This window comes from Phodopus roborovskii, unplaced genomic scaffold (genome assembly GCF_943737965.1).
Source record: "Phodopus roborovskii unplaced genomic scaffold, PHOROB, whole genome shotgun sequence".
Taxonomy (NCBI): domain Eukaryota; kingdom Metazoa; phylum Chordata; class Mammalia; order Rodentia; family Cricetidae; genus Phodopus; species Phodopus roborovskii.
The window spans coordinates 5,924,281-5,948,873 of NW_026126636.1; the positions used below are offsets into that span (position 1 = coordinate 5,924,281).

At 48.7% G+C, this 24,593-nt stretch overlaps 2 protein-coding genes and 1 pseudogene across 2 annotated transcripts in view; all 3 read left to right on the plus strand.

Moving 5' to 3' along the window:
- The first annotated feature begins 248 nt into the window (after positions 1-248).
- On the plus strand, positions 249-2,565 carry LOC127238918 (uncharacterized). The gene is made up of 2 exons (XM_051207692.1): positions 249-1,907; positions 2,551-2,565. Exons 1-2 carry the CDS (start codon positions 249-251, stop codon positions 2,563-2,565), a joined length of 1,674 nt encoding a protein of 557 aa, XP_051063649.1.
- The window catches only part of Catsperg (cation channel sperm associated auxiliary subunit gamma), a 30,268-nt gene continuing 8,065 nt past the window's right edge, over positions 2,391-24,593 (plus strand). The window contains exons 1-16 of the mRNA XM_051207205.1: positions 2,391-2,834; positions 2,946-2,999; positions 5,537-5,681; positions 5,796-5,922; positions 6,057-6,129; positions 8,233-8,388; positions 15,516-15,687; positions 16,756-16,893; positions 20,210-20,269; positions 20,381-20,500; positions 21,129-21,179; positions 21,282-21,411; positions 22,386-22,497; positions 22,716-22,874; positions 22,965-23,074; positions 23,814-24,027. Coding sequence (XP_051063162.1) covers positions 2,565-2,834; positions 2,946-2,999; positions 5,537-5,681; positions 5,796-5,922; positions 6,057-6,129; positions 8,233-8,388; positions 15,516-15,687; positions 16,756-16,893; positions 20,210-20,269; positions 20,381-20,500; positions 21,129-21,179; positions 21,282-21,411; positions 22,386-22,497; positions 22,716-22,874; positions 22,965-23,074; positions 23,814-24,027 — 2,091 coding nt within the window. The 5' untranslated portion in view covers positions 2,391-2,564. The remainder of the gene's footprint in view (positions 2,835-2,945; positions 3,000-5,536; positions 5,682-5,795; positions 5,923-6,056; positions 6,130-8,232; positions 8,389-15,515; positions 15,688-16,755; positions 16,894-20,209; positions 20,270-20,380; positions 20,501-21,128; positions 21,180-21,281; positions 21,412-22,385; positions 22,498-22,715; positions 22,875-22,964; positions 23,075-23,813; positions 24,028-24,593) is intronic.
- Positions 17,648-18,374, plus strand: LOC127238581 (ubiquitin-conjugating enzyme E2 R1-like; annotated as a pseudogene).

A 24,593-nucleotide genomic window follows, 5' to 3' on the forward strand; every position in this document is an offset into this window, starting at 1 on the left:
ACTCTTAAGTAGGCTAATATTAAACTAGCTGCCTAATTTTAGCTATAGGAGTCCACTTTCGGATCACATTAGTCCCTTCCCCCAGAGGTTCTGGAAAATCTTTTTCCTCGGGAGGAACAATCATAAATTCCTCGAGGTCCTTCTTAGCACAGAGATTCGCGCTTCCAGACTCTGCCTGCCACACATCTGGAAGCCTGAGTTGAGGCCAGCCCTCCAGCTCCAGGCGCCTGTTGGGAATGCGTGTTACCATGGAACCACGCGCGCCACGGAGGCGTGCCTCGCGCAGGGTGGAAGTCCGAGCGGCCATTTTAGGAGCTGGCAAGAGGGGTGGAACAGGCGCTGCCAAGCAACGGTTGACCGGTTTTAACCAAGTGACTGGTACTGCGGGGCGGGGAGACGAGGGCGGTGCCATCCTAGGGGATGAGGGGGGCGGGAGGGAGTTAAGAAGGGGAGGGCAGGGGAGGGGAGGGAAGGCAAGGAAAGGCTGGGGACGAAGCATCCAGCAGAGGGACCAGATACAGAAACAGCGGGCGGCAAAAGGGCGGGGCGAAGGCCAACGTTTAACCTCCGACGAGTATGGGCGTGGCCAGAAGAGGCGGGGCATAGAACAGGTTGACTTTCGGGGCATGGACAGGAGAGATGAGAAAAGGTGGAGGGAAAAGGTGTCGGTGGGGGCAGTGAGGATCGCGAAGTCAGCCTGGGTGTGGGACGACGGGAGGTCTTACGGCCATAGGGCTGTCTATGGCAAGGAAAGACCCCTAGATCACGAGCGAAGTCGAGGCGAAGACAAACACTGGGGCAAGGAGAGGGTTACTTATGAGAGGGAGCACGGCGAGGAGCGACCACCTGGCGAAGACAGATCCCGGGGCGAGGGAAGGTCGCCCGGAGTGGAGCAATTCCGGGGTGGGGCGAGAACCCGAGCATCAGTGAGGCCCTGCGACCAGGGAAGATTCCTTAAGGACAAGGCGCAGGCCCGGGAAAGGGCTGGTGCGGAGTGGCGGGCGGGTGCTGAGGAGAAACCAGCGGGGCGGGAGAAGGAGAGGAATCCGGAGCAGGAGCAGGGCCAGGTTGCCCAGAACTCGGGGAAAGGGAGAAGCCAGGACAAGGGGCGTGGCCAGGAGGGAAAGAGGGGCGAGGAACCAATCTACGGCAAGAGACAGGGCTTGAGCCCGGACAAGGGGCGTGGCCAGGAGAGAAAGAAGAGAGAGGAACCAATCTACCGCAAGACACAGGCCTTGAGCCCCGATAAGGGTCGTGGCCAGGAGAGAAAGAAGAGCGAGGAATCAACCTGCAAGACACAGGGCTTGAGCCCTGACAAGGGGCGTGGCCAGGAGAGAAAGAAGAGCCAGGAGCCGATCTACGACAAGACACGGGGCTGGAGCCCTGACAAGGGGCGTGGCCAGGAGAGAAAGAAGAGCCAGGAGCCGATCTACGACAAGACACAGGGTCTGATCCAGGACAGGGGGCGTGACCAGGACAGAAAGTCCATCGAGGAGTCGATCTACGGCGAGATTCAGGGTCTGAGCCAGGACAAGGGGCATGGCCAGGAGAGAAAGTCCAACGAGAACCCGATCCACGGCAAGACTCAGGGACTGAGCCCCGACAAGGGACGTGGCCAGGACAGAAAGCCCAGCAAGGAACCGATCTACGACAAGACTCAGGGACTGAGCCAGGGCAGGGAGCGTAGCGTGGACGGAGGTGTGAGCAAGAACTCACAGAAGAACAAGACCAAGACTAGAAGCCGGTTCTTGAGCAGGGCAAGAGCGAAGAGAAAGGGGCGCGGCGAGGAGCAGTTTGAGGGCAGTACAGCCTTTGAGGGCGGAGCCAAGTCCACGAACAAGTCGGTGATCTCTGAGGGGCATAATTCTGAGGGGCGTAAGAGTGGGGAAAAGAAGGGCTTCGGCAAGGCAAGAAACAAAAAGAGAGACGTGGCCAAGAGTAGGGAGAACAAGGGCGGGGCAAGGAGAGAGAGCGCAACTAGGAAGCAGAGTGAAAAAATTCGCAGGGATAGGGGCGAGGCCAGAAGTAAGGGCGGGGGCGGGGCTGAGAGAAAGAGCAGGGGCGTGGCGAGGAGTATTAGAGGAGAGACTGAGAGTAAGAGAGGGAGCGGGACTAGGAGCAAGAGTAAGGGCAGGGGCGGGGCCGGGAGTAAGGGCAGGAGCAGGGCCGGGAGTAAGGGCAGGAGCAGGGCCGGGAGTAAGGGCAGGGGCAGGGCGGAGAGTAAGGGCAGGAGCAGGGCCGGGAGTAAGGGCAGGAGCAGGGCCGGGAGTAAGGGCAGGGGCAGGGCGGAGAGTAAGGGCAGGAGCAGGGCGGAGAGTAAGGGCAGGAGCAGGGCCGGGAGTAAGGGCAGGGGCAGGGCGGAGAGTAAGGGCAGGAGCAGGGCGGAGAGTAAGGGCAGGGGCGGAAGCAGGAGAGGGGAGCGGGCTCGAAGCCTGATCAAAGGTGGAGCCAGGAAAGGGGTCGGGAAGAAAGGCCAGAACAGAGCGGTTTCCCAGAAAGCAGCTCCAGCGAGCAGACTTGCAAGTGGGTATTGACCCCCACGTTCTCCAGGTCCTAGCGGCGTGATGTGCTGGCTAGTCATGTCCCCTGTCAGCCCTGTGTGGTGGAGAAAACCAAGTCTATGGGCGTTCTGGGTACTGCTGCTAGTGCTACTGTTGTCGTGGAAGCCGTGGGCGGTGTGTCATTTACAACAGTGTCGCTGGCTTGTTGTCCTGAGCAAGTTCGAGAAAGTAGGCTCGCTCCCCTCTAAGGATCGATTTCTGGAACAAGAACCCACGGACACAGTGGCTGAGGTGTTCGAAAAGTTGGTAGACTCGCCAGTCGACCCGCGGGAGGTGAGGGACCTGGGGTCAATGGTATCAAAGGGATTGTGGGTCAGTAAATATCAGAGGGGTCCTGAGTCAGTACACCTCTTGACTGAATATTTCGCCCACCTTTCCTTACAGAAATATATGGGTTTTCCTTACTACCTGAAAGTCAACTTCTCCTGTATGGGAAAGGTGAGAGTTTACAGTGTGAATGGGATGATTTCAGTAAGTCTCCAACTCGCCATCATTTTCAGTAATGTTTTTCCATACAGTTTAAAAGCAGTCTCCATCAACCCCGAAGGCCTTAAGGATTCAGTCTCCCACTAGGCAGAAAGAGCTTGGAATGGTGGGGGCTATAGAAACCCCAAAGCTTGCCCCCAGTGACATACCTCCTCCAAGAAGGTCATACCTAATCCTTCTCAAACAGACCCACAACCAGGGTCCAAGCTTTCAAACATATGAGCCTGTGAGGCCTCTCGCACTCTGATTCAAGCCATCACATGGACCATCATTTTTATTACCCCCCCAAAAAAACTGCGTCTATAAACAGTCACTCTTTTTAAAATATATATATTTATTTGGGCTGGAGAGATGGCTCAGCACTCACTGCTCTTCCAGACTTCCTGAGTTCAATTCCCAGCACCCACATGGTGACTCACAAACATCTATAACCTGATCTGATGCTCTCTTTTTGCCTGCAGGCAAATATACCAACAAAACACTGTATAATAAATGAATCTTAAAAAAAAAAACAAGAATTTCAGAGACAAGCTTAACCATTGTAAGCTATTTTTTTTTAAAAACCCTGATTTGTAGTTATGTGGTGGGTATAGGCATGTGCATACAGTTGCCTATGCATGTCAGAAGAGGGCGATGAACCCTTGGTATTAGAGTCTGAAATGGGTGCTGGTCATCTAGAAGAATAATATAAACTTCTCACCACTGAGCCATCTCCAGCCCTGCCTACTTTCTTTCATGACACAGGGTAGTGTTACATAACCCAGGCTGGCCTTGAACTCACAGCAACCCTTGTGCCTCTGTCTCCCAAGTGCTAGGTCTGCAGGTGTGAGCCACTATTCCAACCTGACTTTGCCCATTTTGCTTTTGTTGTTGTTGTTTTGTTTGTTTTTTGAGACAGGGTCTTTCTACATAGCCCTGGCTGTCCTGGAACTTACAAAGATCTGCCTACCTCTGCCTCCCAAGTGCTAGGCTCAAAGGTGGCATGTGCTATCTTGACTGGCCTTCCTTGCTCATTGTTGTTGGTTTTCAAGACAGGGTTTCTCTGTGTAGCCCTGGCTGTCCTGGAACTCATTCTGTAGACCAGGCTGGCCTCAAACTCAGAGATGGGAATGCCTTTGTCTCCTGAATGCTAGGATTAAAGGTGTGCATCACCACTGCTTAGCCTTTACTTGCTTTAAAATCAATTTTTTGGGGGACCTTTTTATTGTTGATTTGTGAAAATTGTTTATATATTTGGAATGATTGTTGTTTATCAAATACATGGTTTGGAAACATTGTGTTCTATTTTGTGAGTTCTTTCTTTGGAGACAGGGCCTTGTTATGTAGACCAGGCTGGTCTTAAAGTCATAGAGATCTATCTGCCTCTGCTTCCCAAGTGCTAGAGCTCCATTTTGTTAATTTTTATTTATTTTTTTTGTGTGTTACTTGTGACTTTATTTTACATTTTGTTAATTTTTAAAAAAGATTTGTTTATTTTATGTATTAGTGCTCCATCTATGTATATGACTTTAGGCCAGAAGAGGGCATCAGATCCTGTATAGATGGTTGTGAGCCACCACATGGGTGCTAGGAATTGCACTGAGGCATCTGGAAGAGCAGCAAGTACTCTTAACCACTGAACCATCTCTCCAACCCCTGTTAGTGTTTTTTTTTTTTTTTGTTTTGTTTTGTTTTTGTTTTTTGTTTTAGGGATTTTTCAAGACAGGGTTTCCCTGTGTAGTCCTGGCTGTTCTGAAACTCACTCTTAGACCAGGTTGGCCCCTCAAAGTCAGAGATCCATTGGCCTGCCTCCCGTGTGCAGGGATTAAAGGTGTGTGGCCATTGCTTGGTTGTTTTTGTGTTTTTTAAACAAGGTCTTACCATGGAGCCCTGGCTGGCCTGGACCTTACTTCTTAGACCAGGCTAGCCTTGAACTTGCATTGACTCTCCTGTGTCTGTTATTTGAGTGTTGCAATTACAGATATGAGTCATTACCCTCTGCTCAAAAGTTTTTGTTTCTTTAAAATTTTTATTTTTTATGCATGGGTGTTTTGACTGCATTCATGTCTGTATATCACATGCATGCTTGGAGCTTGCAGATTCCAGAAGAGGGTGTAGGAGAGAGACTATAAACCCACAGAAATAGATACACAATCCACCTAGGACTCAGTTATAGACGAGGCTGGCCTCAAACTTGTGGTGATCTCCTGCTCAGTTTACTGAGAGGGTGAGAGGTGAAGGATAACCTCGCCTCTAGATTTTTTTTTTTTTTTTTTTTTTTGAGACGGTCTCACTTATAGTTCAGGCTGACTTCAAACTCCCTAAATGTCTCCCTAGGCTATCCCTGAAGAGATAGCCTGCTGTGTCCACTTCCAGAATGCTGGGAATAAGCAGCTGGCATCACAGCAGGCTGCACAGCCATATCTTACCCCTCTATTGTGAAATGCCTGTCGTCCCCACTCAGCTCAGACAGGAGGATCCTGAGACTAAGGCATGCCTCTCCCCCTCAGAATGACGAGGAGCTGGTCCGAAAGGGTCACCTGATGGGGATGAGACCCGTGGTCCTGATCAGCTACAAGTACCCAGTCAATTTCTATCGCTGGAAGATTGAAAATCTGCAGATTCAGATGGAGGCTGCTCCATTGCGCACTGCAGGTGGGCCAGACCACCGGTGGGAGTGGTGAGTGGAGGCGGGAAGTGGGGAGCACTCTGAGGCCTGTAGGGGCTTCTGGCAGTCTCCAGTGCCTCAGCGCCCCATCCGACCAGCAGGGTACTGCATAGCAGAGATCCTGTGCGCCTTGAATTGGTATGCACCAATGCCCACCAAAAATGGCAGCGTAGTCATGAGTGTGGACATCAGCAGCAATGGCTTGGGGCCCTACATCCCTCCCCAAAGGTATTCAAGCCCAGGGCACACTCAGGAATGCCAACCCCCAGAATCCCAAAGAAAGCAGGGGAGGCCAAAGGGAGGAGCAGGGGAAGGTGGCTGTGAGCTGTGAGGTGGTATTCCTCACTGGGGCCTGCTTGCAGGTTCTATATGAATATGAATGGCTTCTTGAAGAAAGATGCAAGTGGCAAATCCATCTTCACCATGGGATATGAGGTGAGGGCTGCTGACAGGGAGAAGGTATGGATCAGACACATGTGGCCTTGGTGTCCCCCACACCAACACAGATCCCATTCGCAGAGCTCCAGGCCCCAGGTGTCATTTTCCTAAATGTACCATTCAGTTCCTATTTCATAGTGACTCTGGAAGGGAGGGATGTTTGCACACGCAAGTGGCTACACACACACACACACACACACACACAGGTGCTGGCGACCGAACAGAGCCTTATGCTTTCCAGGTGAGCGCAATCACAGGATGTTAGCACATGCCCCGTTGTCTCATTGGATTTTATGTAGTGTTTTCTCTTGTTACGTTATTATTTTGTGTGTGGCTATACCTATACCATGGTATGCATATGGAAGTCACAGGACAACTTTTAGGAGTCAGTTTTCCTCTCTCCACCATGTGGAGTTGCCTAGGATTAAGACATTAGACTTGGCAGCAGGAGCCATTACCTGCCAGGTCATTACCTGCCAGGTCATCTCACTGCCCCTCTGTAGTATTGTGTGTGTGTGTGTGTGTGTGTGTGGTGTGTGTGTGTGTGGTGTGTGTGTGTGTGTGTGTGTGTGTGGTGTGTGTGTGTGTGTGGGGTGTGAGTGTGTGTGTGTGGTGTGTGTGTGTGTGTGTGTGTGTGTGTGTGTGTGTGTGTGTGTGTGTGTGTGTGTGTGTGTGTGTGTGTGTGGTGTGTGTGTGTGTATGTGTGTGTGTGGTGTGTGTGTGGTGTGTGTGTGTATGTGTGTGTGTGTGTGTATGTGTGTGTGTATGTGTGTGTGTGGTGTGTGTGTGTGTGGTGTGTGTGTGTGTATGTGTGTGGTGTGTGTGTGTGGTGTGTGTGTGTGTGGTGTGTGTGTGTGTGTCTGTGTGTGTGTGGTGTGTGTGTGTGTGTGTGGTGTGTGTGTGTGTGTGTCTGTGTGTGTGTGTATGGTGTGTGTGTGTGTGGTGTGTGTGTGGTGTGTGTGTGTGTGTGGTGTGTGTGTGTGTGTGGTGTGTGTGTGTGTGTGGTGTGTGTGTGTGTGGTGTGTGTGTATGTGTGTATGTGTGTGTGTGTGTGGGTGTGTGTGTGTGTGGTGTGTCTGTGTGTGTGTGTGTGTGTGTAAAATAGGGTCTCAGAAGAGCCCACAGTGGTCCCAAACTCATTATGCAGCCCAGGCAAGCTTTGTGAAATTACTGCCTCTGCCTCCCAAGTGCTAGAATCATAGATATGGAGCACCAAGCCTGGCCTTAGATACTCTTTTTAGCTTTTTTATTTACTACATTTATCTGTTTTGAGGTGGGGGACACACAGGTAGCATGTATGTGGAAGTCAAAAAACAACTCTTAGGAATTGATTCTCTCCTTCCATCATTAAATTCCAGACATCAAGCTTGGTGGCAAGCATCTTTTACCCATTGAGCATCTCACATGCCATGTACACTCATTTCAAAGATGAGAACACTAGCCATGGTGGCACATGTATTTAATCCCAGCATTTAGGAAGCAGAGGCAGGTGGATCTCTAAGTGTGAGGTCAGCCTCTTCTACAGAACAAAATGAGAGGGGGAGAGAGAGAGAGAGAGAGAACACCCAAGGGAGGGACTCCTTTACTACCTCTTCCTAGAAAAAAGAAACTTAAAACCATTCTTCATGATTTCTGCATCATATTCCAGCGTGTGTGTGCGTGTGCGCATGCGTACATGTACACACATGTGTGCACATCTATGATGTTGGTGCTTGAACTCAGATCCTTGTACATGCTAGACTAGCAGCTCTACCACTGAGCCAAATCTCCAGCCCTCCACCCATGTTCTGAGTTCACTACTCATTCGGTCAGCAAACGTGTCCTAATCATGAGGATGGAGCTCATAGTAATTGCTGGTACTGCTAAGGTTCAATGCACCTCACCTCCCAAAAGGGGAGAATGAAAGCAAAGGAAAAGGAATAAAGAGGCAGCTGGTGCAAAGCCCCCCGGAGAGCTGGAAAGGAAGAGGCCCCTGATGGGCCTGGGCTCTGGTGAGGGCAGAGAGCTTCGTGGCTGGGTGAGAACTTGGGCTCGTGGCTGGATGGAGGCATGTGTAGTCAGGCAGGGGAGGGCTGAATGCTTTTTCTGTTCCTCTGACAGACGTTTCTTCTGAAGAGTGCACACTTTAAGAGTTCCAAATCGAGACCCTTGTGGTACACTGTAAACCATTCACCTGTGTTCATCCTCGGTGGTATTGAAGATGAAAAGACCATCTTGCTTTCAGACACTAGTTTCCAGGACTACTCTCTGGTGGAGGTGAGTGAGGCCAGGCAGACGGTAGGCTTGTGCATCTGGACAGAGCTGAGTGGGGACTGGGGCTGCAGAATGGGACCCCCAAAATATGCCAGTCTCCAGTAACAGGGTATGAAGAAAAACTTTACTCCCAGGAAACAGGTTCAAATATTTTTTTTAAAAAAATACAATTATTAATTTGCATGTGTATGTGTGAGTGAGTACCTGAGGAGGCCAGAAGAGGGCGTGGGAGGTGTATCTCCTGGAGTTGAAGTTACAAGTGGTTTTAAGCCAGCCAGTGTGGGTCCTGGAAATTGAACTCAAGTCCTGTACAAGAGCAGTACACACTCTTAACCACTGAGCCACATGTCAACCCTAGGTTCAAATCCATGTGTGTGCATGTGTGAGTGAGTGTGTGTGTGTGTGTGTGTGTTGGGACTAACTCCAGCGCCTGTTGCATGCCTGCCAAGCGGTCTACTGTTGAGGGACATCCCAGCCTGTCACTGGTATATTCTGGGCAAGTGGTGTACCATTGAGTCATGTCCCAGCTTGTTCTCTTCTTTTTGCTTGTTTGTGGTTTTGTTGAGTTTTATTTGTTTTGTGTTGTGTTGCGTTTGTGTTTCTGAGACAAGGTCTCACTGTGTAGCTCTGGCTGGCCTCAAACTCCTAGAGATCTGCCTGCCTCCGCCTCCTGGTCACTGCCTCTTGTTCCTTTCCCTGTTATTATTGATGCCCAGCAGCACAGGGCTCAAAGGGAATCCACAAAGTCAGAGCATACTAGACTTTTCCACCTGAGGGCATTAGGGGAAGAACTCACGCTCTCTCTTGATGGCTTCCTATAGCCCTTTCTTTGTTCTTCTTTATTTTCCTGGTGATTTCCTTCTCTCATTCTTGATGTTTTCCTCCTAGGTCTATCTTCATTCTTGATGTTTTCCTTCTAACTCATTTTAACCCTCTCTAACTCTATCTCTGTTCTTTCCCTTTGGCTTATATACCCCAGCAAAATCTTTTAGGCAATGTAAAAAAAAAACTACAGCGTGGTCACATTCTGTTTTTCAAGTGAATGATGACAATGAATAAATCAAACGGTTAAAAAAATCATGTTTTCCATATTCCTTACATGATTGAACATTTTACCTATTATAAGTGAAAAACAAATTATCCCAAGAATCCAGGTACTTTCATACCCAAGCAACTTCTTAAAGATTAACTGTGGGCAAGCAAGATATCTTCTCATCCAGGTCTTTTACTGTCAGGCTGCATTTTGTAGTTACTTTATTACTTATATTGAAAGGCAATCTTATAAGGAATCTTAAAGGAATCATAGATCTAAACTTATACATGAAAAAGAGAAGAATCAATCAGCTCTACTTTAAATCTCTAGGATACACATCCACTCATCAATAGTTTTTTTATATCAGGAGATTGAGGGCAGAACTGGGAACTAGTCATCACCTTTGGTCATCAACCAATGCTAGCAAGGAGGGGACGTCAGCCAACAATAATTGGGCTGCTTTGTTCTTGTTCCCTAACCGTAATGAGTTCCTCACTCAACTGTGCCTTTCTAAAACTTCAGATTGTCTTCTTGGATTGTTCATCTCAAAGCTATTTGACAAAAACATCTTAGTCCAACTTTAAGTTATTTTCAAAGCTCTGTTTCAGCTATGTTGCATCCCGAAACCCGTGAACATCTCCCAACATTAAGGTTAGAATTTAAATCAGCTGGGCTACTGGGACTAAATTGTTTTTCTTAATCATTATCCTAAGCTACAGTCTATATGGCTCCTCAATCAAAACTCATGTGTTCTAGCTGAGTGACACTTCCTTGCTTATATTTTTAATCATCAACACTCTATTTGAACTAACATTATTATTATTACCAATTAGACAGTACAGCATAAGGAGAAATCATTTTCATAGTAATCCACAGGTAAAAATGCCCAGTAGAACGGATGTTTCCATCAGATAAACACACTACATTCCAGGCAGTGGGGGTCTGCCACACCCATTCACACCATGCCTCATACCAGAGAAAGATGGCAGCGGCAAGCATGGAGAGGAACAACAGAAGCAGTAGACATTCCGGGGTCTGTGGTCTCCCAGGCTAGCTTAGCCCTCGAACTTCAGTTGCCGCCTGACATGGCCACAGGCATTCTTCCATCCCCTCCTTTCTGAGGTTAGGTGACCTGGACATGGTCCTCTGGAAGAGCAGGGACCACTCTTAATAGCTGAGCCATCTCTCCAGCCCCAACTTCTTTCAATATAAAATAGTAATTATAGTGATACTCTTAACTCCTATGTCTAGCCTGACTGGTTTTTTGAGTCTCAGGCAGTACAGATTGGCCTTTAACTTAGTTTGACAGGGCCACAGGGATTTGAACACACTGTATACTTTTCAACTCCAGGTTGTTTACAATACCCACACTGGCCACGTTGGGGGAGTGTGACTATCTAGAACAGTAGCTTTTAGAGGGTGGTAGTGGTCCATACCTTTAATTTCAGCGCTTGGGAGGCAGGTGGGTCTCTGTGAGTTCGAGGCCAGCCTGATCTACAAAGCTACACAAAGAAACCCTGTCTCAAAAAAAAAAAAATTACATTTACAATGTCTAGTCTATTTGTATTTAACAGATCTGGAGAAATTATCTGTCCAATCTTGATGAGTCCAAAGTTTTATACATAAACCATTTTTTTAAAAGATTTATTTATTTTTAACTGTATTCTGCCAGCATATGTCCCTGCAGGCCAGAAGAGGGCACCAGATCTCATTACAAATGGTTGTGAGCCACCATGAGGTTGCTGGGAATTGAACTCAGGACCTGTGGAAGAGCAGCCAGTGCTCTTAACCTCTGAGCCATCTGTCTAGCCCTCCTAAGCCATTTTTTATGATAAGTTGTATTGTCAGCTCCCAAATAATCCTTTTAGACCTTAAAACATTTTCTAGATAAACAACTTAAGCTTTTATGTTTCTTAAACTTATTCATTCCACATCTCTTGGGAGTTTATTTCTTTAATTTGGTAACAAGGAAAACTGTAACTGTAAAGTTGTCAATCCCATCAAAGACCTAAGAAAGATATAATATTACCTGAGTAAGCAGGAAGCACAGAATAAACAATTTCTAAAACTATAGAAACAATAGAGACATCTGACTGCCTGGGCAGTCACCCAAGATTCCTCTGGAATGTTGGGACATCTATCTTCAGCCTACAGGCCTGACAGACCTTTTTCTTTTTGTGAAGCAGGAATTTTGAAGAACTGTCCTACCTTGCCTTGGCAAGTTTGGCAGTCACCTTTTAAAAAAATATCCTGCTTGTCCAAATTTGATAACATGTTGTCAGCAGTCAAGGCAAGGGCAGTTTCTTTGTCCAGTGGCTAACTTTGTCACAATGAAAGCACACTCCATGTGGAGGTTCTTTGATACCCATCATTCTTTTTTTTTTTTAAATACTTTTTAAAAGATTTATTTATTTATGATGTATAGTGTTCTGTCCACGTTTGCCTGCAGGCCAGAAGAGGGCGCCAGATCTCGGTACAGATGGTTGTGAGCCACCATGAGGTTGTGGGAATTGAACTCAGGACCTCATGTCTCATTGCCATGAAAAGCTTTAGTTTTTTAAAACATCTTAAATGTCATATTCTGTAGGTTCCTGAAGTGTTTGAAATGGTCACAAATTTGATTGCTATAGATGGCTAACTAATAACCTGCATTTCTTTCTTTTCTTTTTTTCCTTTTTTTTTTTGTTTTTTTTTTTTTTTTTGTTTTTTTTGAGATGGGTTTTTCTGTCTAACAGCCCTAGTCCTGTAACTTGCTTTGTAGTCCAGGCTGGCCTCCAACTTCCAGAGAACCATCCACCTCCCTCTGCCTCCCCAGTGCTGGGATTAAAGGCGTGTGCCATTAACTGCCCAACTACATTACATTTTAAAATGAGCTGCATAGGTACAATACCTTAAACAAGAGTAAAAACATATGCAGAATGTTCTAACAAAAAAAAAATCTTACATTGTAGGCTCTAAAGCAATACCGAGAAACCCTGTCTTGAAAAAAACAAACAAAAAAATTTACATTATATCAAATATACAAAAATTAATACCAAGGTATTTGAGATTAGTAATTTGTTTGTTTTAGTTTAAAGTAGATTCAATAATGTACCCTTTTCCCTATCATTCCTATATCCCCCATTTTTTTCTTTTCAGAAGAAGATCCCTGAACTTAACTTCCTTTGCTTAGTTTCTGCCCTAATTATGACCAATAGCAACTTGCAACCAACCCTCCGTAAACATTGACCCAAACCACCCACCACACCTTTTGGGAATGTGGGAATCATGTTCTCTAGACTGCTTCCTGTTGTCTGGGGGTGATGACATCTTTAGGGGACTCTGAGAAAATTGGAACCATGATCAAGTCTTGGGAGAGCTGTGGGGGTTTTTGTTTGTTTGTTTGTTTTGTTTTTGTTTAGTCTGTGTGATGGAAAAGTTCAGAGCTTATCTGAAGTCCTGGTTGGAGTAGTGTGTGAGACTGCTTCAGCTAGCAGCTTTGAAGTTGTTCTAAATGTAGAATTTTGAGGAAACTGCAACAGAGGCATCTGAGAGGCTGGATTGTTGGAAGCTGTCTTTGTGGGGCTTAGTCGGAACCAGCCTAGTGGCCCCGAGTTCATATCTAAATGGGGGAGTGTGGATGAGGGAAAGGCCAGCTATAGACAATAAAGAAAAAGAGAGAGACAGAATAAAGGTCAGGGGGACAGATTCAGTCAATACTGAAATGCCATGAGTTTGTTGTTTACCATTCTTACATACCATAACCAAAAATGGGAACACAGTATCATGTATATGGAACAAACAGACTTTTCTTCCTCCCTCATTCTAAGGGTTCAGTAACCACACCTTAGCTCCAAACTTCTTCCCTAGCCTTGAGGTCAGGAGTAGCCACACCTCAGATTCAGGTCTGTTGTTATTTAGACTAAGACAGACAGACATCCTACTGGAGCCACAGCTTTGACCTTTAGGTCTCATGACTTGCTGAGGACAGCTTTGAACTCTCTGTCCTTGAGACAAGGTGGAGTGCAGCCATCTTTATGGGCACTGACATTGGATCACCTGGGCTCCTTGTTTTTATTAGTGTTTGGTCCATTTTTTTCTGAAAACTCACAAACTTTTAAAGGTAACATACGTATCTGTATTAACACAAGTATGGAACGTACTGTGTGCACAAGTCAGTTAAAGATGTTTCTCTGCTCTATGTTTGAGCAGGTAAAAGATATCGAGGTAAATAAGGATCAGGATAAACAAATAGGCCGAATAGATGTTTATTCAGGGAGAAATAACTTACAACCTAGACAGATGAACACCAGGAAATTCAACCCGATCCTCTCCTGTCCGAGTCACGCCAGAAAAAGAGCGCCATCCTGGCCCCCTCCGACCTCCTTCCACAGGTCACTCCGCCCATGGCTCCACCCCCAATGGGCGTGGTCAGTGCCACAGAACTATCTCACTACAAAAAGACATCTATCAACTTTATAAATTCATTTGGATTATATAACCAAACTAATATAAATTCCTGTCCGTGCCATATGAAAGGATGGCTTGTAATGATAAGTCATGAGGGCTTAGGGATATTCTCATGTTGAGGGATCAGTATGCAGGGCACAGCCCTGCAGTCTTCCTTAGCTTTTGCCTTATGTCTGTAGCCAGGACTCTCAGGTCTCCCAAGGTCAACCTGATATTAATTTTTAAGGAATCCATAGCTTTTCATTTCTTGCAGAAACAAAAGCACAACCTCTCCCCCATCGTAACACATCTTCTGGCTTTTATTTTGAAGTCCAGACATCCCTAAAGTATATAAATTGGTTTAATTTAGCAGTTCCTTTCACAATCTAATGTCTCTCAGCAATTACCATTTTATGTTCATTAGCATTTAAAAATTAAAATTAACAAAGCACCATATAAGGCACAAACTCCCTGTGTTATACTAAACTATTAGGCCATCTGCAGTGTGGCTGGCTTAGCACATGGAGTTGGTGACTGCCTCTGCCCTCTTTGGGTCCTCCTAACAGTACCAGCCATGTCTAACCATCCCAGCTCTGGGAAACTTGTCTGTGTTGCCACAGGCATTTCTATCCATCTCCCATTGGTAGAGAGTCATCTAGCATTCTGTTACATAGCAGGGTCCATCTATTATCTATCTATCTATCTATCTATCTATCTATCTATCTATCATCTCTCAATTCACCTATCATCTAAGTGCCTACCTACCTCTCTTTCTTTCTCACTATCTACCTATCTACCTACCTACCTTTCTACCTACCTATCTCTCTTTCTGTCTCTCTCTACCTACCTACTTACCTACCTACCTACGTACCTACCTACACCTACCTACCTATCTACCTCTTTCTCTCTCTCTACTTCTCTCTCTGTGTGTGTGTCTACCTACCTACCTACCTATCTTGGTTTTTCAAGACAGGGTTTCTCTGTAGCTTTAGATCCTATCCTGGAACTCACTCTGTAGACCAGGCTGGCCTCAAATTCACAGACATTGGCTTGCCTCTGTCTCTCAAGTGCTGGGATTAAAGACGTGCATCACCACCTCTCTCTCTCTCTCTCTCTCTCTCTCTCTCTCTCTCTCTCTCTCTTTGTTTTTGTTTTTTTTTGTTTTTGGAGATAGGGTTTCTCTGTGGTTTTGGAGGCTGTCTTGAAAATAACTCTTGTAGACCAGGCTGGCCTCAAACTCACAGAGATCCCCCCTCCTCTGTCTCCCAAGTGCTGGTATTAAAGGTGTGCACCACCACCGCCCGGCTTTCTAAGCAACTCTCAAATTATCCCATATTTTTTCATCTATGTTCTGCCACGTGTCTTGTTACCTCTCTTCCATACTGTACCCCCTGCTTCCTCTCCATGCCGCACTGGCAAATGGAGCTTTTCTTCTTCCCAGAGTTCTCTCTCCGCCTATACTCTCCTGCCTAGCTATTGGCTGTTCAGCTTTTTAGTGCACCAATCACAGTAACACGTCTTGACACAGTGTACAAACATCCTACAACATATCGAGAAAAACAAAAAGAACGCTTTACCCAAGGCAGGATTTGGAGGCGGGGTGAGGCGGGGTGGGGCGGTGGTGGGCGGGGCTCCATCACTTGCTTACCTGTTCTCTGCTCCCCTGCAGCTAAGCATTGACAGTTGCTGGGTTGGCTCCTACTACTGCCCCATGCTTGAGTTCTCAGCCACCATTCATGATGCCATTTCCACCGAGAGCACGCTTTTCATCCGACAGAACCAGCTTGTCTACTATTTCACAGGCAGATACTCTACGCTCTTCGATGACAGCCACAGCAGCAGTGAGAACCCTGGGCGGGGCTGAGAGGGGAGTGGGAGATGAAACGAAACCAAGAAGGGTGTTGCCCAGAAAGGGGAAAGTTCAAGCAGCACCATGGTACCCACCTGTCATCCCCACATCAGTGAGACCGAGGCAGGGGGATCACGGTCGTCCGTCCTCAGCTCCTTAGCAAGTTAGAGGTGACCCTGCCTGGGAAGGGGGACCCATGCACACAGTGGGGGTGTGTGGCAGTCCTCTGTGACCCCCCCCCCCACTTGAGAATCTCTAGTTCAGGGCAAGCCTGGGCTGCACAGTAGGTTCCAGGAAGCCTGGGAAACTTCATGAGAACAGCTTCAATGCCCTCCCTCTGGGAAAAAAGGAAGGAAGGAAGGAGGGAAGGAAGGAAGGAAGGAGGGAGGGAAGGAGGGAAGGAAGGAGGGTGGGTTTACATGCTTATTGGCTTACCTGAATGAGCATCCCATGAGCTCTTTGGCCTCAGGCATGTGTGTGTCTATCCAGGGACTCACTGTAACTCTTGCTCTCCTTGCTGACCCATGGTGATTCCTTACCCACACCTGGCAACTGCCCGTTTCTCTGTCCTTTGATAGTTCCAGGGAACCTTTGTGAGTGGCTGAAAGCTGGAAGGGCCATTTATTTGCCTCACTCTGTCCAACACTAAGTTCAGAACCAGGGCAGCACAAGAGAAGGGTGAGCCCACCCAGATCTCACAGACAGCCCATGGAGAGGCACACACCTGATATTCCAGCCTTTGGGAAGCTGCCACAGGAAGCCCACGGTTTGAGGTCAGCCTGGGCTACACAGGAAGCTCGAGGCCAGTTAGGGCCACGTGTCAGACCCTGTCTCATAAAACAAAGCCAGTCAGAGCAAGCTAGGATTCAGAGGTAAAGGATGAGGAAGGGGTCACAAAAAACGACAAATGTTGCTCTAGAGGCTCCCCAATACCGTACTGACATGTTGCTCCAGGCTAAGAGGACAGGTGATGTGTTTCTAAGGTTAGAAGGAAGGAGACTGGGGGTTCAGGGGACAGCCTGGCCACCTGGTTTTGAGTCCCCATGCTTGCCCCCCCTAGGTAACTGGGTTCGTGTCCTGGCCAGTGAGTGCATCAAGAAACTGTGTCCAGTGTTCATTCACGGCAATGGCTCTGAGTACATCCTAGCCCTTACCACTGGCAAGCATGAAGGTTACGTCCACATGGGGACCATCACAGGTAAAAGCCAGCTGTGTTCTGGAAGCTCAGGAGACTTTTCTCTACATCTAGGGTTCCCGTCCTCAGGAGAGGTGACAGGCTCAGGGTTGTTCCTGAGTGTATGGAAATGGATATGCATTGGTTGAGATAAGGCTTGAACAGTGTTAGGTACTTTCTATGATGTATTTGGCTTTAAAGGGCACAAACCCAACTCAAAAATTAGTGCCGGCATGGGGCGGGGTGGGGTGGGATGGGATGATGGTGGGGTGGGGGTGCACACCTTTGCTCCCAGCACTCAGGAGGCAGAGGCAGGCCAATTTCTGTGAGTTGGAGACCAGGCTGGTCTACAGAACAAGTTCCAGGACAGGCTCCAAAGCTACAGAGAAACCCTGTCTCGAAAAGCCAAACCGAAACAAAAATCAGGTCAACAAACCTAGATGCTTGCTTGCAAAACCAACACTTGGGAAGTGGAGGTAGGAGCATCAGAAGGTCAAGGCCAGGCTAGGCCACAATGAGACCCTTATTTCAAACACACACACACACACACACACACACACACACACACACACACACAAGCAGGCTGGGGAGACCCCTGACAACGCTGTAGAAATGAGTAAGTGGGCCAGGCCGAAGCAAGTGCCAGAGTGAGTGGAGCCTTGGGGTCCCGGTGGCGGCAGCCATGGTGCAGAGGAGGAAGGCAGCAGCTCTCCCGCTGTGGCGCTCGACCCGCTCCATCCCACGAGCTGCCTGGGGCCCCTCCGCCTCCGCCACAGCCATGGCCCTGCCGCTGGTACCCAGATCACAGAAGGTGCTGTTGCAGGAACTCAGGGGGCTGCAAGAGGAACCAGTGGAGGGCTTCCGGCTGACGCTGGTGGACGAGGGTGACCTGTCCAACTGGGGGGTGACCATCTTCGGGCCCCGCCAACACCCACTACCAGGGAGGCTACTTCAAGGCTCTCCTCAAGTTCCCCATCGACTACCCATATTCCCCACCAGCCTTCCGGTTCCTCACCAAGATGTGGCACCCAAACATCTATGAGACAGGGGATGTGTGCATCTCCATCCTCCATCCTTCAGTTGATGACCCACAGAGTGGGAAGCTGCGCTCAGAGCCGTGGAACCCCACACAGAATGTCAGGACCATCCTCCTGAGTGTGACCTCCCTGCTGAATGAGCCCAACACCTCGCCCGCCAATGTGGATGCCTCAGTGATGTACAGAAAGGGGTAAGGGGAAGGACCGCTAGTACACGGACGACGTTATCCGGAAGCAGGTCCTGGGGACCAAGGTGGACGCGGTGTATGATGGTGTGAAGGTGCCCACCACGCTGGCTGAGTACTGTGTGAAGACCAAGGCGCCGGTGCCCGACGAGGGCTCAGATCTCTTCTACAATGGCGACTGTGAGGATGGCGAAGTGGAAGAGGCCGGCAGCTGCTTTGGGGATGAAGAGGACGACTCTGGCACCGAGGAGTCCTGACCCGCGCGTCCCTGAGATAAACTTACAAATTTTACCTTAGTAGGACCCATGAGGGCCTCAGGCGACAGACTACCTCACTGAGGTTCCCTGTGGGCTCCCATCCCGGGACCCTTAGGTCCTCTACCCCATGGTGGCTGGCAGACACCCCTCTCAGCTCACAGATGGTGACAGGCCTGGGGGGCTGGGGACCGCCTGGTGGGGGGGGCAGAGACTCACCCCAGCAGCTAGGGCCAGTCCCAGTCACCTCCTCTCTGCTTTGGTGTGTGTGAGATTCAAATAAAACTGCTTAACTGCTTTCTGAGAAGCTGGGAGAAGGAAAAAGAAAAAGAAAAAAGAAAGAAAGAAACAGCTTAGCTGGTAAAGGTGCTTGCTGCTCAGCCTGAGGAATTGTGTTCAGTCCCCGGGTACCCTATGATGGAAGAAAAGAACCAATACCACAAGCTGTCCCTCTGACCCCCTCGTATGCACAGCCTGCAGGAATTTGACCGTCCTGGTCTACAGAGGGAGTTCCAGGCTAGCTAGGGTTACATAGTGAGACCTGTTCTCCAAAAGCTGGGAGAGGGCGGGATAGGAGAGATGACTCAGCAGCCAAGAGTAGTTTGGAACACTCACATGGCAGCTCATAATCGTTCCTCGGGATCTGATGCTCTCTTTTGGCCTCCAGCACCCAGTGCCACTCAGGTGGCGAATATACTGAGCGGCTTGCAAAACCCTCACACACGAAAAACAAGTAAATCATAAAAAAGTTACTGGCATGCTCACATGAAGGGCTGAGCAGGGATCTGACTCAAATTTCTCAGTACAAAGATGTGCCATTGTCATCGTTGTGCATTTTCATTCCATTTCTTTTGTTTGTTTGTTGAAACAGGACCTCAGTATATAACTTGCTATATTGGGACTCAGCTGTGTACACCAAGCCGTCCTCAGATTCACAAAGATCTCCCTGCCTCTGCCCCTCAGATTAAAGGCCTGTACCAACACTCAGGGCTTGTCCTATTCTTTGTTTCCCATCAGGCATCTGCCAGACCCAACTGAAAAGACGTGTCCGGTTTTTGTTTGTTTAAAAAAGTGCTGATAAGTTCCTATTATTGCGTCACACGGTGACTAAATGTAACACAGATGCCACAGACTGCTCTGTGGAACCCTAGATCTATGGTTTTGGATAAGTTATATGACTTCATTGATAGCGTTGTCCCATCTGTAAAATGGGACCAGATGTCAATGCTACAGTCTATTTCTTTGGGCTGATATAAAGATGAAATAAATACACTGGACGTGGTGGTACACACTTGGCAGGCTAAGGCAGGAGGATCAAGAGCTCGAAGCCATATTGAACTAAAAGACAAAACCAGAGCCAGAGCTTGCCTCATCATCAGAGAACATGTAGCTCCACCAGTGAGTGAGGGCTGAGATCACCAGTGTGCACCCCACACCTCAGTTCCTTAATCCTAACTCCCAGGCACAGGATGCACTCTGATTGGCTCCCTCCCACCCCCACCCCCAAGACAGGGATTCTCTGTGGCTTTGGAGCCTGTCCTGGAACTAGCCCTGTAGACCAGGCTGGCCAGGAACTCACAGAAATTGGCCTGCCTGGGCCTCCCAAATGATGGAATTAAAGATGGACGCCACCACCGCTGGCTCTGATTGGCTTCTACTGGTCACATTGCCAGATCTAAGAACCTTTCTGAGACCCTAGGTCAAGTGTAGAGATGAAAAATCAGGATAGCAGACCTAACCCCTAGAATTCCTGGATGTTCAAGGTGTGGGGGCCTCCATGGGCGGCTGTGTGGGTGGGATGTCTGCCCTACAGGTGCTGGCGGACTGAAAAGGGCCTGAGCATGGGACCTGCTTTGATCCACAGATGGTCTCGTGTCCTTCCAGATGGTGCCGACTAACTGGTCAATATGTGATAAGTTATCGGGTACTCAATTTTTGGTGGGGTATGGGATGGAGGGTGGGAGGCCTCTGAGAAGGGTGAGAAGGATTGTGGGGAAGAGGTCAGATTGCTCTAGAGTCTGCTCTCCCCCAACAGGTATGAACTGCTCCATCAACTGGGCTACATACATCGCAGATGAGAAGAACCTGCTATTGTTGGTGCAGATCCTCTCCTTACAATCCACGCTGGTCTATTACCTAATCAGCTTTAATTTAGGTAATCAGGTTGCCTGGAGTCAGGCGGGAATGCGCAGGAGCCTGGACTTATGCCCACCCTAACACTCTGCTCTTAGCTCTTAGGATGGCCTGGAAAGCTGGCATGTCTGCAAGAGAGATAAGAGGACAAGGGGGAAACTCAGCAAGGGAACGGAAGCCCGATCTGGAAGGCCCTGTGAGCACATGCACACGTGCACACGTGCAAACACACACACACACACACACACACACACACACACACACACACGAGAGAGAGAGAGAGAGAGAGAGAGAGAGAGAGAGAGAGAGGAAAGAGTAAATGTAATAAATCGTAAATCAAGGAAGGCATCCTATCCTAAATGGAAAGCCAGCAGAATCTTTAAGATGGGTGGGAACTGGTTTTGATTTGTTTTTTGAAACAAGGTCTCATTATGTAGTCCTAACTGGCCTGGAACTCACCATATAGATCAGGCCGTCCTTAAACTCACAAGGATCCACATGTCTCTCTGCCTCCTGAGTGCTGGGATTAAAGTGCTACCATGCCCAATTGCCAACGGAGTCTGACTCAAGGGTTGGAGAGCTAGTAACTCGGCCCTGTTTTCCGATGTTGAGAGTTCTTCAGGTTTCAGGGTGTTGTTTCCTACCTTTAGAGACCCAGAAGATGACTATCCTCTACATAATGCCAGTGTTTATCCCAGAAGGTAGGATCAGAGGGCGAGGATGGCTTCCAGGGTGGGCAGTGGCCAGGAAGAGTTCAGGTGACTGTTCCCCCCCCCCATTCTTTCCTCCTCTGCTGTGGTCAGCTCAGGGTTTGGACTTCCTGGTGCTAGACGGGACAGAGTCCTATACCACCACTGCCATGACACCCAAAGGGTTGTTCTTCAACACATTCAACAATATGCTGTACATCTGGGGTAACTTCATCCTGCAAAGGTAGGCGTAAGACACATCCCCAGGGACCTAGACACACACACACACACACACACACACATTTATTTATATAAATAATTTGTATTTGTTTGTTTTGAAATGGGCCTCATTATGTAGCCATCTCTGTCCTTGAACTCAGAGATCCATCTGCCTCTGCTGCCACCCAGGGCTTGAGATTAAAGTCATATGCCATTACACCCATTAAAGTTTTATTTAATGGTGTATGTGTATGTGTGTTTGTGTGGCAGAGTGCACACAGGAGTGCAGGTATCTATGGCGGGTGGAAGAGGGCATTGGAAACCCTGGAGCTGGAGTTACTTGGTACTTGGAACAGCAAATGCTCTTAACCTCTAAGCCATCCTTCCAGGCCTTCAGATTTTTAAAATTTTTTACTTTTATTGATTGATTGGTTGGCTGCTTGGTTGGCTTTTTTTGAGACAGGCTTTTTTCAGTAGCTATGGAGCCTGTTCTGGAACTCGCTCTGTAGACCAGGCTGGCCTTGAACTCACAGAGATCCGCCTGCCTCTCTGCCTCTTAAGTGCTGGAATTAAAGGCGTGTGGCACCACCACCTTGCTGATGCATTTGGTTTTAAAAGAAAGAAGCCTGGTTCAAAAACAAATCATTTAAACACAAACAATCTATTGAGTTATATTTAGAAAGATCAAGAGCTAGCTTCAGGCATGCTGGATCCAGGGCTCAGAGAGTATGATACTGGGACTTCATTTGTAGGCAAGGGGGTGCTTTTACTGGAGTCCTAGGCCACAGGGCTGAGTCCCAGAAAGTCAGAGAGGTGGAGATGGGGGGTCAAAGGGCACAAGGACACTCTAATACATGGTGGGAGCTGAAGGTAGGGTTTCAGGGTTTACATCGCCAGCAGACACACAGTCAATGAGTCCATGGTTGCAATGGTAGAGTCAGGTGTCTAAGGACACTGGGCTGTCCCCACTCTCTGAACTCCCTCCCTCTGCCTCCGCAGCTACAACAGGGTTCACTACATTTTCCTGGCGGACTTTCCAAAGGATTCCACCATCAAATACATGGTCAACTCTTACCAAGGAGACATGGCTTTTGTCACAGAAAAAGATGAGGTGCGCTACCCTGCCCTTCTCTCCCAAGTCCTCCTGCCTGTCAGGGTGGACACCCTTAGGGGACCCCAAGATAACGTGAGCAGCAGCTCTATCTGTAGCAAGGCCCTGGAGCTCAGAGAGGGTAGGAGATCTTCCAAGGACTCTCACAGCACAGTGGGAGAGGAGCGAAGGTGACGGTTTTACCCTAACCCCGTATATAACGGCCACTGAACCCGCAGATCTGGTACTTTCTGGAAGGTGGCTATGATGTATACCAGATTGTCCCGTCCAAAGGCTGGAGCATCTACTTTAACCTGCAGAAGATGCATCAGTCATCCCTCTTTGCGGACCAAGAGTTCTTGGTCACCCTCTTCTATGAAGACGGGCAGCTCTACCAGGTGCCAGGAGGGCTTGGTAGGGTGGAGATGGGGAGCAGGTGGAGACCACAAGGCGGTTCCCAGCAGCTTACCTGCCTGCTTCTGGCCCAGCTGATATACCTTCTGGAGACCGGGAATGAACGTTTGGTCAAGAGGGTCTTGCCCGTGGCCCAGTTGCTGCTTTATGACCAGAACAACCCCATCACACTGGAGAAGCATGGGTAAGAACATGAGGCCCATGAAGAGGTCTGAGAGCTGCCAGCCCAGGGCTGGGACCAAGAGCCACCCTAAGGATAACCTTGTGATGGGGATATGAGGGTGGTCAGTGTGAAACAGAGTTCGAAGAAAGAATGGGGCGCAGCTGGAGGCTTGGGGCATCCGAAGGGGGGCTATGACGAGAGGGTGGGGAGGGATTAATAAGGAGGGAGGGGTGTTAGTGAGCGGGTGAGGGAAAGTGGGAAAGTGGGGGTGCTCACACCAGCGGACCTTACTTGGAAAGACCCAAGGAGGATGAATGACTGGGTGCTTAGTAACTGGCAGCTGTCAGGGACAGCCCACATCTGCAGTCTCAACACGTGTGTGGTTAAGACTCAAGGCCAGCCTGGGCTACATAGTGAGACTGTCTGTGGGAAGAAAAATAAAAACTTCCAGGGACCCGCAGAGGGTGGGACCAGAAAAGCAGCTGGAGGGGGGGGGGTAGAAGTAAGGCAAAGGACCTAGCTGGGATGGATGGAGAAGACACCCGGGGGAGAACAGACCCGATGGTGGGTCTGAGGGAGCCCAGCGTGAGTGTTCGAAGATGGCTGAACATGAGGTGACTGAGCTGAGTTTGGTATGAGCTAGGATAAATTTGGGGAACCAGCAACTCAGAAGTGGGACATAGGTCTGGGGATGCCCCCGGTACTCCAGAGGAATCAGTATCTATCTCCCCTTGCATGCCCGTCGCCTACTGCCGCCCAGGAACTACAGGATGCCCTACTTCACCAACTTCTGCCCTTTCAAGGTGATGCGTCTCCGTGACCTGCCCAAAAAACAGCATTTTGCACGCCAGGAGCTCTACCATGCTCCACCACCTCTGGTCTCCGAATCTCTGGGTTTCCACAATAATAAGACACTTGCTGTCTATCAAGGCCTTGTTTATTATCTGCTGTGGCTACACTCCAAGTATGACAAGGTGGGTCCCTGGAGGGGTGAGCTTCAGGGCGTAGTGGAAGCCAGATTAGAGCCCGACGGTCAAAGATCTGGGGAGGGGGAAGGGGCAGGAGGCAGCAGGTTTGAGCTGGACTTCAGAGTAGTTGTTAGGGGTGAGGCCCTTGGATTAAAGGCCAGGAAGCCAGTCTTAGGTTATACGTGCTGGCCCATGCCTGTAATCTCAGCACTTGGGAGGTAGAGGCAGGAAGATTAGTAGTTCAAGACTAACCTTGGCTACACTTTAATGGCCACACCTGCCATTAAAAAGGGGCTGGCTGGTGCTGAGGGGGACCTGGTGTGGTGCTTCCGCCTTTATGCCTTCATCCCAGCACCGGAGAGGCAGGCAGAACTCTTGAGTTTGTGGCCAGCCTCGTCTACACAGCGAGTTTCAGGACAGCTGGGGCTACATAGTGAGAGACCCTGTATCAAAACAAACAGAAATCAACGCAAGGGGTTGGGGAGATGATGCACAAAGCGTGAGCACCTGAATGCCGTCACAGCACACACATAAAAAGCTGTGTGTGAGGGCTGGGCCTGCAATCCCAGCGC

Bases quoted from the DNA above. Each gene is read 5' to 3' on its own strand.
- LOC127238918 (XM_051207692.1), top strand. From the start codon at position 249: ATGGAACCACGCGCGCCACGGAGGCGTGCCTCGCGCAGGGTGGAAGTC.